Raw genomic sequence first — 12935 nt, 5'->3', positions numbered from 1 at the left:
ACACATATAGTTAAACCCAGTATTTCTGGGGTAGATTTAAATCCATTTAGGCTCCAAATTTCAACTTTGTGGAAACAAGATTCTATAAAATTTAAGGGGTAAGATTCTCAAAAGCACCCAAGCCCCATGTTCAGAAGTGACTTAAACGCTTGGGAGCCTGAGTTTCAATCACTTCTGAAAATGGGGCTTGGGGTCTGAAGTCACTTAGGTGCTTTTGAAAAATGTATCCAAGAGAGTTAGAAATGTTTTGATGTTTGTGTGTTTAAATGCCAGTGAAAAGCGTTTCACTTTGGATTGCCTCTTAACATAACTCGTTACAAACTAAGTAGATGTTGTTCCAGCCCAAGTTTACCACTGAAGTTAGAGAAGAGAAATGCTCTCTGAATTCATTGCTCAGATGAGGGGGTGGGAGGACCCTGGCGATAGAGAATTGGTTTTGAGAAGAAGTGCATTTTATGATATGGAGTCTTGATGTTAGGGCCTAGAACTCCGGAGTTCTATGTCCCATGTGTGTGCTTTGACCACACATCTCTCTAAATGAGGCAGCAGTTCAGATTCATCCTGCCCTTTACCTTCAAACTAATGTTTCCCTCCTCTGTTCTCTTCACAGTTACGTGGAACATTACGGGTGATACTGGAACCTCTCATCACGGATGTGCCTTTCTTTGGAGCCATGACAATGTTTTTTATTCAAAAACCGGTAAGTCTGTAGTGAATTCCATTCTGCAGCCTGATTGACCCTTGATCTTTGCTCATATGACAGTGAGGGCCAATCTGCCTTTTAAATATCCATCTGTAATAGCTTGGTTACTTCCCTGCCTACTATGTAATACTTAAAATAGAGTTTTGAACAATAATGTGCTTAAAATAAGAATGTTACTCTTTTTAGAGATCTAGATAATAAGTGTGACTCACATATTATGTGCGTTTGGTCTCTAATTCTTGTGCATTTTGTTCTCCTACAGTGTTGTATGCCAAGTTAGTCTTTTTAGCTTCTATGAATGCACAGACTCCCTAGTGACTGTGGTAGATGGTCTTGCAATAAAAGGCATATGGATGGACTATTGACAGATTATTAATACAGTTAATAAATGCAGCCATCTTAGCTGCCAGTCTGTGTTAGCCTTGCATTGAAGGCCTAATTGTGTAACCTTGTGAATGCCACTTGCTGTGAATTAAATCCCACCTTTCTCTTCCTAGTGACCGCTTATAGCATGGCTCACTTTTTTTATGTATTTCTGGATTTTTTTTTTTTTTTTTTTTTGCTTGAGTGTAAAGGAAATTAGAGACCAAACGCACATAATATGTGGGTCACACTTATAAATCTTTCCATGAAGCATTGCCCTTTGGTTGGCATTAGCTATAATGAAGATACTTCAAGTTCCTAGTGACTGTAGCACAGTACAAGACTAAACCACATTCTCCTGCTACCCCCACACAACACCACTGAATTCAGTGTGCTGAATGGTTGCAACAGCAGAATTTTGATCATTATGTATTTTTTGGATTATAAGGATTCATGGTACAGACCATGGGATTATCCAGTGGTCTCCGCTATAGGCTAAGAAGAACATAGCTGTGGGGAGGCGGCTAGATGTGGAGCTGATTATTGGCCTCTGGGGAGTGGATTTGAAGAAATTTTTGCTACTGTGTGTGCCTCTGTTGTAGTCACAAACTAAAGTGGATACTATGCTAAATCCATAAGTGACTGTATAGGTTGGCCATGTTGCTGGAGAGGGTAAACTAAGACACCAGTATATTTTACCAACATTAAAATATTTCAGGCAATACAACCAATATGGTACATAACTAAGAAATGATTAGCCCCAACAATCTACTACTTGCATGAGATGGTGGCTGCTGGTCCTGGGTGCTGAGTAACTTTGGCAACAGTTCAGTAAGACAAAAATAGCGTTGGATGTATTGCCAATGGCAAGACTGAAGGCAAAACAAAATCCAATGAGAGGCATAAGTGGCGCATAGGCGGGAGGGAAATCCCATTGAGCAGTAGCGTGAAGCAAAAATGAAATCCACTCTTCTGCTGAAAAGCCCTGTATTACTAAAGATCCTTGCATTAATCAACTGGATTAGTGCATACATGAGGTCATTGCCTCAAAGAACTTAGTTTTCAGGGCAAGATTCTCAGCTGGTGTAAACTGAAGTTAGTGGAGCTACACAGTTTACATGAGCTGGGGATCGATCTTGCCCTTGGAGTAGAGGCTTAATAGAGGAAACCTCCATAGACTAGTAAAATGCAATCTTAAAAGTTAGAAATGGAGTGTTCTGGCAGTGGGGGTTTTGTTTCAAACAAAGGAAAGGTGCAACGGAAGGTGGTAGAGGAGGGGTGTGTGTGAGAACAAGGCAGTGGAAGGTAAGTTGGACTGCATGACATGTAGGCAGTGCTAGACTTGAACATTTCAAATAGATTTCAAACTCTATCAGAAAAGTTAGCTGTACAGCAGAGGGACATGATGATAAATGTCACATTTATGATCCAAGAGGGGGAGAAGGTAGCAGCAGTTATTGAGGATGAACTGCCAACATTCAGTTCAAATACCTGTACATCTTTTGCTGTATCCCATATAAGGGAGAAGAACTTAGTCACGTCTCAAACAAAACCAGCTGCTCTGGTCTAGTCTGAGCTTGTATGAGGATCCGTGAAACTCCATGGACTCACTGTAAAACCTGTTTTCTAAGGCAGTTCCAGAGAGTTATTGCACTGAGCCTTGCTACTCTGGATTGAGTGTTTGTCTGGGTTCCCTTTAGCACTTCAGCTCATATGTGACATTGCTGGGTCACTCTAGCCACCCCGAATGTGCTTTCTGAACACATCTCTTGTTCCAGCTGAACTAAATGGCATGGCGCAGTTGGAGAATGGCCTCAAACTGAGGTGTTCTTCGGGGGTGGGGGGGAGAGAGAGACACACTTGATTCCTTAGTAAGCATCTAGCAAAGGAAGTGTGCGAAGTCCATGATAGCTCCCTTCAGGATAGGAGCAGACACAAACCAGTTGAGGATGCCTGGCTGATGGCCATGATGCCTAGTTAATCTGTGGGGATGGAGTCCGTGATGATGGTGGGGTGTAGTAGTGTGACTTTATCAGGATGAGTTTGAGATGGTCACATGACTCACTATGGCTTCACCACTTATAAGTAATCAGTGCTCATCTGGGATGACTCGCATAAAACATTTATGCCACGCTGCCCAATTGCGTGTTCTGTAGCTGCCGCATATATATTTAAGGCACTGCTAAAATAATTTCTGAGCATCTTTAAAAACATTGGGCCATATTTCCAGGGTCACTCAGTTAAATCCCTCTGCATATAAAGCCCATTGCCTTAATTGGATCTGGTCCTACTAAAACGGCTCTTCCTAGCTATCTACATTTCTGACTCAGCAGAGCCATGAAATAGTGGATTTTAAAGCTGTGACTTTTTTTTTTTTTTTAAATGTATAGAAAAACTGTTAGTGTCGCAGGGCAGAATAACTTTGGGGCACAGAAAGAGGAAACCATACTCTGACATCTTGAGGGTGGTGTGCTTTTTGTTTTTTTTTTTTGTTTGTTTGTTTGTTTTTTTTTTTTAATGATGGCTCTCTGAAGTTGCTGGGGTCTTTGTTGGAACACGTCCTATGGGAAGTCAGAAGGTGATCAATTAATGTATCACATGGCTCTGTAGCAAACTCTTCCATGTGTGATTAGAAATGTAAACACCACACACGTTTGGATGGACTATACACCCTTGTGCTTCAGTGCATGAGGTAATTAGGAAGGCACTTCCCCGATGCGTGGATCACCTCACAGTTTTCCACTACAGGATTGCTTACATCTTTGTGTGAAGCATTTGGTAATGGCTGCTCTCAGATGGAACACTGGACTGACCAGTCTGCTGCTCCAATACATAGGCAATTCCTATGTTCCTAAGTCTTTGGGGGATAAGGCCCAAAGAAACCCTGACGCCAGGTCTTGGCAGTTCAAATAAAGGAAGAAGTGTCTCATTCTCAGCCCTTGGTTTTTAGGAGTAAACATAATTCAGTTTGTTTTCTTTAGCTGGATATGTCTTGTGTTTTTTAGGCTCATTAATCACTTGTTGCAAATTCATTAATACGGTTCAGTTTGGGTTTTTTCTTTTCCTGCTTACTGTAGTACTTGGAAGTCAACTGGGCAGGCCTGACCAACCTCCTAGATGCCCCAGGAATTAGGTGAGCATTCACTTCTCTTCTTCTTTTATTTATTTATTAAGAAAGAGGCGGGATGGGAGGGGGAATCGTATAGAAATGAACCCCTTTCTCTAGAAACTGAGCCAAAGGATTTTCAAGAACTATGTATCTTAAGGCTTTATACTGTTATCCATAACAATAGTAGCCAAACAATCTGCAAAATCTGAACTCAAAGCTTTATTGCTTTTCTACCATTTCATCACGTTTGAGGCTCATGAAGGAAGTATTATGGCTAGCCAAATCTCCTGTGAAAAGTCACAAAAGACACTGAGGCCATAACAAGGGCTACAATTACAAAGCTGGCCTTCCTTTCCACACCTGCAAATATTATTTTGCATTGATAGTTTATAATGCCAGATATCCAGAGTTAAGGGATTTGCACACTGTATTTATTTTGAGGTACACAAATATAAGCAAACTATCCTGGGCTTTGTGTACTCTATATTGTAGTTTTATTAATCATGGAATCTATTTTTAAATCAACCACAAAATCCCAAATGGCAGAAATTCCCCTGCTTTTCCCACAACAGGTTATCAACTCCTCAGATTCCCAAAAGAAACACAAAGTTGTCCCAGCCCTTTCCAAATGCGGGCGGTATTGGGTTGATTGTTTATATTTAAGTTTCACAGTGAATGTGCACATCTCTCTATTTGGCTCCACTACTCTGGATTTTCAAGCTGTTCATCAGGAACAAAGATGCATTTCCCGCTTCAGAGTTTTGTCAGCTTAAGCAGAAAACTGTTCAAGTCACATGGAAAGGAAAAGTAACCTACCAATTGGTTACTCGCAAGTCATTATTTTTAAACTAAAAATGAGTTTTAGGGGCTGCTTTTCTATCTCCTCCTCCTCCTGCTGAAACGGACTTAGGACCACATGCAGACACTCTCTTGTGCATGTTGAGTAGCTGCTTACTCCACTGAATCAAATGGGATTGTGCTGCTACTCAACGTGAGTAAAGGTATCCAAGCCTTTCGATGTACGGTGGCAGAGCGCTCCCTTTGAGGCCAGAGCAGCTGTATGCCCTGGAGTTTTCCCTGGGAGGAGATGTCCTTTTTAACTTGGGAACGAATCTTTTTCCTTTCCGATGCAAATTCTCTTAAAACCTTGCAGGAAAGGGCTGCACATGCTGCACACTTACAAGCAACAATTCATTTGGCTCGCTGCAAAATGCTGGAGCCTGACTGCTTCACTCCTTCCTACTTCCCTTTATAGTGGCTTAAATATAGAAAAAACTCTGCTGATCATGAAAGCCTTATGAACAAACACACCTGGATGTGAAACACGCTGAAAGACTGGTTGAACCAGAACTCTTCCTTTAAATGACTCTGATTTATGGGGAAGAGTAAAGAAATATGAAATCCTGCCTAGTAATTTACTTGTTAAAAGCTACACGAAGTTGGATTCAAGTCCATGCCAAAATTCACATGATTTCATAACCTTTCTGTTGATGGGGGATTTGGGCAGGAAATCCCTGTCCTGTCATCAGACCGTCTGTGAGCTCTGCATTTGTACTGGGCAGGGCATGGGATTTCAGCCTTCTGTTCTGGTCAAACTGTGCACTGTGACCAGATCATGGAACAGCCTTATCCAGCATATTCCTGGTTTTGCTAGCACTTTACTTAGCAATGAGATGAGGTGGGGAGGGAGTGACGGTGGTGTGTTTTGTCCTGTTTGTTAGTCTTTTCCTCCTTAATGGTATCCTGCCCTGTAGGTACAGACTTGCTCATGCCAAATAGCTGTTCATTGAAAGCACTTCATTCACCATTAGTAAGTGGAGAGCACTAAAATGTATGTTTCCTACACACTTCTGGCTATGTGGAGGTAGGTCAAATGCCTGTTCTGCAAATATAGCAATAGAGGGCCAAGTATGAGGCTAGAACTGAAAGATTAAAAAAAAAAAAGCATTGATTTTTACTGCATTTCATAGATTCCATAGGGTATAAGGCCAGATCATTCCAGTCTAACCTGTATATCACAGGCTATTAAACTTCACCCTGTGACCCCTATACTGAACCCAATGACTGTGGCTAAAGCATATCTTCCAGAAAGGCATCCAGTCGTGATGTGAAGACCTCACAACATAGAGACGCCACCATTTCCCTGGATAGTTTTGTTCCAATGGGTTATCACCCTCACTGTTAAAAATGTCGGCCTTATTTCCCATTTGAATCTTTCTGGCTTCTGTTTCCAGACGTCGGTTCTTAATGTATAACGAAACCCAGCAAATTCAGCTCTGATGATTGATTACAGCAAAGTTTCTAGGAATAAATGACTTGCACATGAAATGAACAATTGCTGCTCCTTGAGTCTGCGGCTCCTGTGACTTGATGGGATGCAAAGGATCTTTGTGCTCAATAAAGATCACATGATCTCCCTGAAACCATTTATTTTTAAAAGGTGACATAGAGGGGGTTGGGGGGGGGCGAGAGGGAAGGAGTTTGTGCCTTTTTGTTTTAATTCTTTATAATGTATAAAGACCAGAGTGCTTGGAGGAGATATTGTAGATTGTTCCGTTGGTTAATCATTCACCTGTTTGTGTTTTTGTTTTTTGTTTTTTTAACTTGTCTGGCTTCGGCTTCCTATTTACAGTAGTGTTTACTTTTTTTTCTTCAATAAATCTGGCTTAAGAAAGGGCAGTATTGGGGTCAAGGCTCCAATAATTTGTCTGCATCACAAAAAACAACCTTGCAACTGATTCTCTTTCTTGGCAGTCTGAGTAGAGAAGCTAAGGGGTGAATGGAAGCTGAATTTCCTAAAGGTGGCTATTCCAGGAGGGTATAGATTAAGGCAAGCTGGTGGGGAAAGGTGGGAGAAGCTCATATTACTGTACATGCAGTGCTTATTCTGGGAATACATGGAGGGCTTCAGTCTCCAGGGCTGTCAATCCAACAACTTTCAACATAAGGATAAGCTGGGGATCAACTTCTATACAAGGAGGCTCTAACTAAAGTCACCCATGGCCTCATGCATGGATCCAAGGTCAGAAATTGTCATTTTATGCTGATGTGAAGTGTGTGTTTGTTTGTTTTTGAGTTATCCAAATAAAATACTCCAAAGTTGTGGAAACACTATGAACATGTGTATTCCCAAAATGGTGCAAAAGAGACCCTGGATTTGAACCCTCTTGTTCCCATCTATCCTGCCTCATCTTTTGTATCCTCTTGTTTATTATTTAGACTTCTAAGGTCAAATTTCTAGCCAGCTTTTGTAACTGCAAGATTTGGATGCGCCACACTGCAGTTGTACATGCAAATAGCCACTTGTATGCACAGTTCTGGATTTGCACATCCAATTCAGTTATGCATTTGTAAACATAAATTTTGTGCCCTTGCATGTGCACAGATGGATGAGCAAGATCACAGATTAGGACTGAAATCTTGGTTCTTTCCTCGTTTTGAGAGTTGAAGACCTTCTCTTTCAAGGCGTGGAGAAGGCAGAATGATCACATTTGCAATGTCTTTTGTTGTAATTAAAATCATGACTTCTTTGTGTTTTTGTTTGTTCTAAATTTTCCCTTCAGTTTAATGTCAGACACGATAATCCAAGACCTGATTGCTGCCCGGCTGGTGTTACCAAACAGAATCACAATTCCACTGAAGAAGAACATGAAAATTTCCCACCTACGATTCCCTATCCCATATGTGAGTGTTTTCTGAGCTGGATGACGTAATATATTGACACACAATCAGCTGAATATGCTGTACGCTAAGACCGGGGGGGGAGGGGAGGGGAATGCATTAACCTGTTGTGCACACAACTCATCAACCTCTAAACTGTGGGAACTAGGATTGTTGACATGACCCCAGTTGACATTGTCCACCTCCCAAAACTGGTTGAAGCATGATAGCGGGTATCTGTTCAGATTGAAAACACCAGTTACTGCAATACTGAACTGTGGTGCAGTGCCCCAACTTTAGGGGAAAGCCTGCTCATACCATGTATAATACCAACCAATATTTCTCTCCCATTCATGTCTATTAAAACTGAATGAAGTCATCTCAAATGTGTGTAGGAGAAATCTGAGCAAATGGTGCTAAAGATGCTGGATACTGAATGCTGTGACAGTAGTAGTTGATAGAGGTATTTGCTTATCTTGAGTATTTCTAGTGCACCCATCACAATGGTGTCTAGGTACTCTTAATCTCTGATCCCACGCTGAGTTATATTGCAGCAATCTCTTCTACATCGGGGGTAGTCAATAGGTGGACTGTGGGCCAAATCTGGACTGCCAGATGCTTTTGAACAGATCCTGCAATCTTTTCATTTACAGTACTGCAGACTGTCCTCATGTCTTATAATCATTATTGTTGGGGTTCTTTTATTATTTTCTTCTCTGGAGGATGGACCTTGACTATACCTTTGACCAAGAAATTTGGACCTTGACAAAAAATAGACTACCCATGTTCTACGTAGTCCTGTTCTGAGATTCATAGAGTATCCCCAGTAGTTTTAAGGTACAAAAGCATAAATTGGCCAGATGTTCCTCTTGGTCTTTGTATATCCTGTATATACAGTAAATAAGACTTGTTTAAGAGATTAATCGGTGATCTCCCTTACCAAATGAAAGTTTTGGGTTAATGAAGGAATATGATAAATCTTCAGTTTGTGCTTGATTTGTACACTAACCCATCAATTCTTTCATTAATAACGAAAGAGCTTAAATAACGGGTAGGAAGACAGAAAATCACAAATCTTTTTACGAAATAAAATATCTTACAAAAATTCATCCAAAACATTGTCAAATGCAAACCTTTCTTGAATATACTATAAATATTCTAGATATTGGGAAAGTGAGGGGAAAATGGATAGGTGGCTGTTTTCCACCTACAATTAATCACCAAATGGAAGTTGAATGGCCACCTCTGCGACAACTAATCAAAAATATCATACCATCATGCCTTTCCAGTGGATGCTATTTTTTTGTCCTTCCAGGCTCTGGCCCTGTGGGAGAGGAGCACTTCCGAAGAGGTCTGAGCATGCTCAGTTCCCTATGAAGCCAGTGGGAACTCAGGAGCTCAGCACCTTGTAGAATCAGGTCCTTATTTACAATTGTGTGTATAGTGTAGTGTCAACTGGAGATATTTCCTGCCCAATTATAACCATATGAAGATAGCCTACGTTAGACTGTGCCTCAGTAGAAACTGCTCTCTTCTAAGTAAATGAAATTACACATTAAAAATGTTTCCTGTTTTACATCTGTTATGTAGAATGTTCTGCATCAAAATACCACGGCAGCCTTGCTTAAATGATAATTGGAACCAACACCTGAAATAGCTATTTTAAGAGGCAATGTATTGAAATGCTCAAGAGGCCTGTGTTTTCATGTTGATCTGTGATGCTTGTTTTGTTCAGGGAGTAGTCAGAGTTCATCTACTAGAAGCTGAAAACCTTGTCCAGAAAGACCACTTCCGGGGGAAGTCTGACCCTTATGCTATTCTTCGAGTTGGCTTGGCGCAGTTCCGAAGCAAGACCATTCAACGAAATCTTAATCCCATCTGGAACGAAATGTCTGAGGTATAGAATCTATTGATCTTTCTAACCATATGAAGTTGTAATGTTTGTCTGTATATGTGAATTATACTTGGTTTGGGCACTTTTTCGTCTGTTCTTCCATAAGTGCTTGGAAGGTATTGGAGACAACATTTTTTTTTTTTCAGAAGTAGAGAAAGTAAGCAAGGGGACAGCCATTTTGGCCTTGATTCTAACCAACAGGGAGGAATGGGAAGCGAATCTAAAGATGGAAGGCAATTTCAGTGAGCGTGATCATGAAGTGATAGATTTCATAATCCTAAGGCAAGGAAGGAGTGAGGGCAGCAAAATAAGGACACTGGACTTCATAAAAATCGGACTTTAACAGACTCAGAAAACAGGTAGGTAAGGTCCCCTGGGAAGAAAATCTAAGGGGAAAAGGAGTTCAGGAGAGCTGGCAGTTTCTCAACGGACAGAATTAAAGGCACAACTGCAGACTGTCCTGATGTCTTTTCTTCACAGCAAGAATAGTAAGAGCCCAATATATGGCTCCATCAGGAGCTCTTTAATGACCTGAAAATTGAAACGGAATCCTACAAAAAATTGGAAATATGGACAAATTGCTAAAGCGGAGTACAAAGAGTAGCACAAGTAGGTAGGAACAAAAATGAGAGAAGCTAAGGCACAAAATGGGTTACAGCTAGCCAGGGCCACAAAAGGCAGTAAGAGGTTTTATTAATATGTTAGGAGCAAGAGAAAGACAAAAGAAAGTGTAGGCCCTCTATTTAGCAGGGAAGGAGAGCTAATAACTGATGACCTCAAGAATGCTGAGGTGTTTAATGCTCATTTTGTTTCTCTTCACTAAAAAGGTTTAGTGGTAACCACATACTCAATACAATTAATATTCTCAATGAGAGAGGTGGAATGGAAGCCAAAATAGGGAAAGAACATGGTAGACTATCTTGATAAAATAGATGTATTCAAGTGGGCAGGGCCTGAAGAAATTCATCCTAGGGTACTTAATGAACTAGCTGAAGCAATCTGGGAACCATTCTCAATTATCTTTGAGAATTCATGGAGGACTGGGGAGGTCCCAGAGGACTGGAGAAGGGCAAATATTATACCCCTTTTTAAAGACCAGTACTAAGAGGATCCAGGGTATTATAGACCAGTCAGCCTAACTTTGATACCCGGAAAGATACTGGAACAAATTATTACACAATCAGTTTCTAAGAACATAGATGATGATGATGATGATAGTGTTAGAAGGAATAGCCAGTATGGATTTGTCAAGAACAAACCATGCCAAACCAAGTTTCCTTCTTTGACCTTTTGGCCTATTGGATAAAGGGAAGCAGTAAATGTGATTATATCTTGATTTTTAGAAAGGCTTTTGACACAGTCCCATATGACATTTTTCTAAGCAAACTAGGGAAATGTGGTCTAGATTAAATTACTACAAAGTGGGTGCACAACTGGGTGAAAAATGGTACTCCGAGTAGTTATCAATGGCTTGCTCTCATACTGGGAGGGCATATCTAGTGGGGTCCTGTGGAGGTCAGTCCTGGGTCTGGTACTAACCAATATTTTCATTAATCACTTGGACAATGATGTGGAGAGTGTGTTTATAAAATCTGTAGGTGACACCAAGCTGGGAGCGGCTGTAAGCACTTTAGAGGACAGGATAGGAATATAAAATAAACTTGACAAATTGGAGAATTGGTCTGTAATCAACAAGATGTACTTTGCATTTGTGTTTATTGAATTTCTTCCCCTAAACAGGAAAAATCAAATGCACAACTACAAAATGGAGAATAACTGGTTGGACAACAGTCCTGTAGAAAAGGATCTAGGGATTATAGTAGATCTCAAATTGACTTATTCAATGTGCTAGTTGTGAAAGCCTAATATTCTGGAATGTATTAACGAGAGTGTTGTATGTAAGACATGGGAGGTAATTGTCCTGCTCTACCTAGCACTGGTGAGGCCTCAGCTGTAGTACTGTGTCCAAATCTGGGCACCACACTTTAAAAAAGATGTGGACAAATTGGAGAGAGTCATAGGAGAGCAACAAAAATAATAAAAGGTTTAGAAAACCTGACCTATGAGGAAAGGTTAAAAAAACTGGGCATGTTGAGTCTTTAGAAAAGATGACTGGGGAGGGGGGTGGGGAGGAGGGAAACCTGATAATCATCTTCAAATTTGTTAAGGTCTGTTACAAAGAGGATGAGGATCGGTTCTTCTTGGTGTTCACTGAAGGTAGGATAAGAAGCAATGGGTTTAATCTGCAGCAAGGGAGATTTTTAGAAGGGGAAAAACTTTCTAATGAATAAGGGTAGTTTGAGCTCTGGGTTAGGTTTCAAAGGGAGGTTGTGGAATCCAAATTGCTGGAGATTTTAAAAAATATATCTTTGGCAAACACCTGTCAGGGATGCTTTAGGTCTACTTGATCCTGCCTCGGTGCATGGGGTTGGTCTTGCTGATTTCTCAAGTCCCCTTCCAGCCCTACATTTCTATGATTCTGTGATTTTTGTTTTGTGTTTGGTTTTTTTCCCCTTGCCTAATTGTATTGGAACTGATAGACTATTTTTATGTTACCAACTGAACTGACAAGTTAACTAGTATCTTCGGAACCCCTTAATCAAATGAGCAGATGTTTGCCCTGCAAACTTGACCCCGGCCCCCGAACTGACATATCAGTTTTCAAGCTGATCTATGTATGTGGATTTTAGACAAGATGCAAACACATCATGCTTATGCTGACCCTGCATTAGCATATATATTTCCTCAATGTACCCTGGGAAGTACTGCACTCTTGTCACTAGCCTGAGGCTTTTGATGTGGCCTGTGGATATTTGTCTGTCTGTAAATCCTATGACTTTCTCTCTTCCTCTTCTTTCTCCCCCACTGCAGTTTGTTGTTCATGAAGTGCCTGGTCAGGACTTAGAAGTGGACTTGTATGATGAAGATCCAGATAAAGATGACTTTCTGGGCAGGTGATGCACATAATTACCTATTTCTCTTTTCAATAGTACGGGTATGATCAGTTTTTCAGAAGCAATCCCCTGTAATAATAAAGGCATAGATAGGTCAGTGGTGGTTGCTCAGTGAGATGTAAACCTTATGAGAAACATAGTGGCTTCTTGTAAAATAACTTTGGGGGGTGGAGCCTTCCTCCTCTAGGTTTCTAGTTCTAATCCATCCCAGACTATTCATGATGATGTACCTACATTTGGATGCTGTCCAAT

The 12935-nt window shown here is 40.7% G+C and overlaps 1 protein-coding gene across 1 annotated transcript in view; it reads left to right on the top strand.

Moving 5' to 3' along the window:
• Positions 1 to 12935, top strand: part of ESYT3 (extended synaptotagmin 3) — a 57545-nt gene that overhangs the window by 25523 nt on the left and 19087 nt on the right. Inside the window, exons 6-10 of the mRNA XM_034785818.1 lie at positions 611 to 700; positions 4144 to 4199; positions 7739 to 7859; positions 9571 to 9732; positions 12601 to 12683. Of these exons, the coding sequence (XP_034641709.1) occupies positions 611 to 700; positions 4144 to 4199; positions 7739 to 7859; positions 9571 to 9732; positions 12601 to 12683 (512 nt within the window). The remainder of the gene's footprint in view (positions 1 to 610; positions 701 to 4143; positions 4200 to 7738; positions 7860 to 9570; positions 9733 to 12600; positions 12684 to 12935) is intronic.

This window comes from Trachemys scripta, chromosome 11, assembly GCF_013100865.1.
Source record: "Trachemys scripta elegans isolate TJP31775 chromosome 11, CAS_Tse_1.0, whole genome shotgun sequence".
NCBI classification, from domain to species: Eukaryota; Metazoa; Chordata; order Testudines; family Emydidae; genus Trachemys; species Trachemys scripta.
The sequence above is the reverse complement of the archived record's forward strand: the minus strand, read 5'-3'. Positions and strand labels throughout refer to the sequence as shown.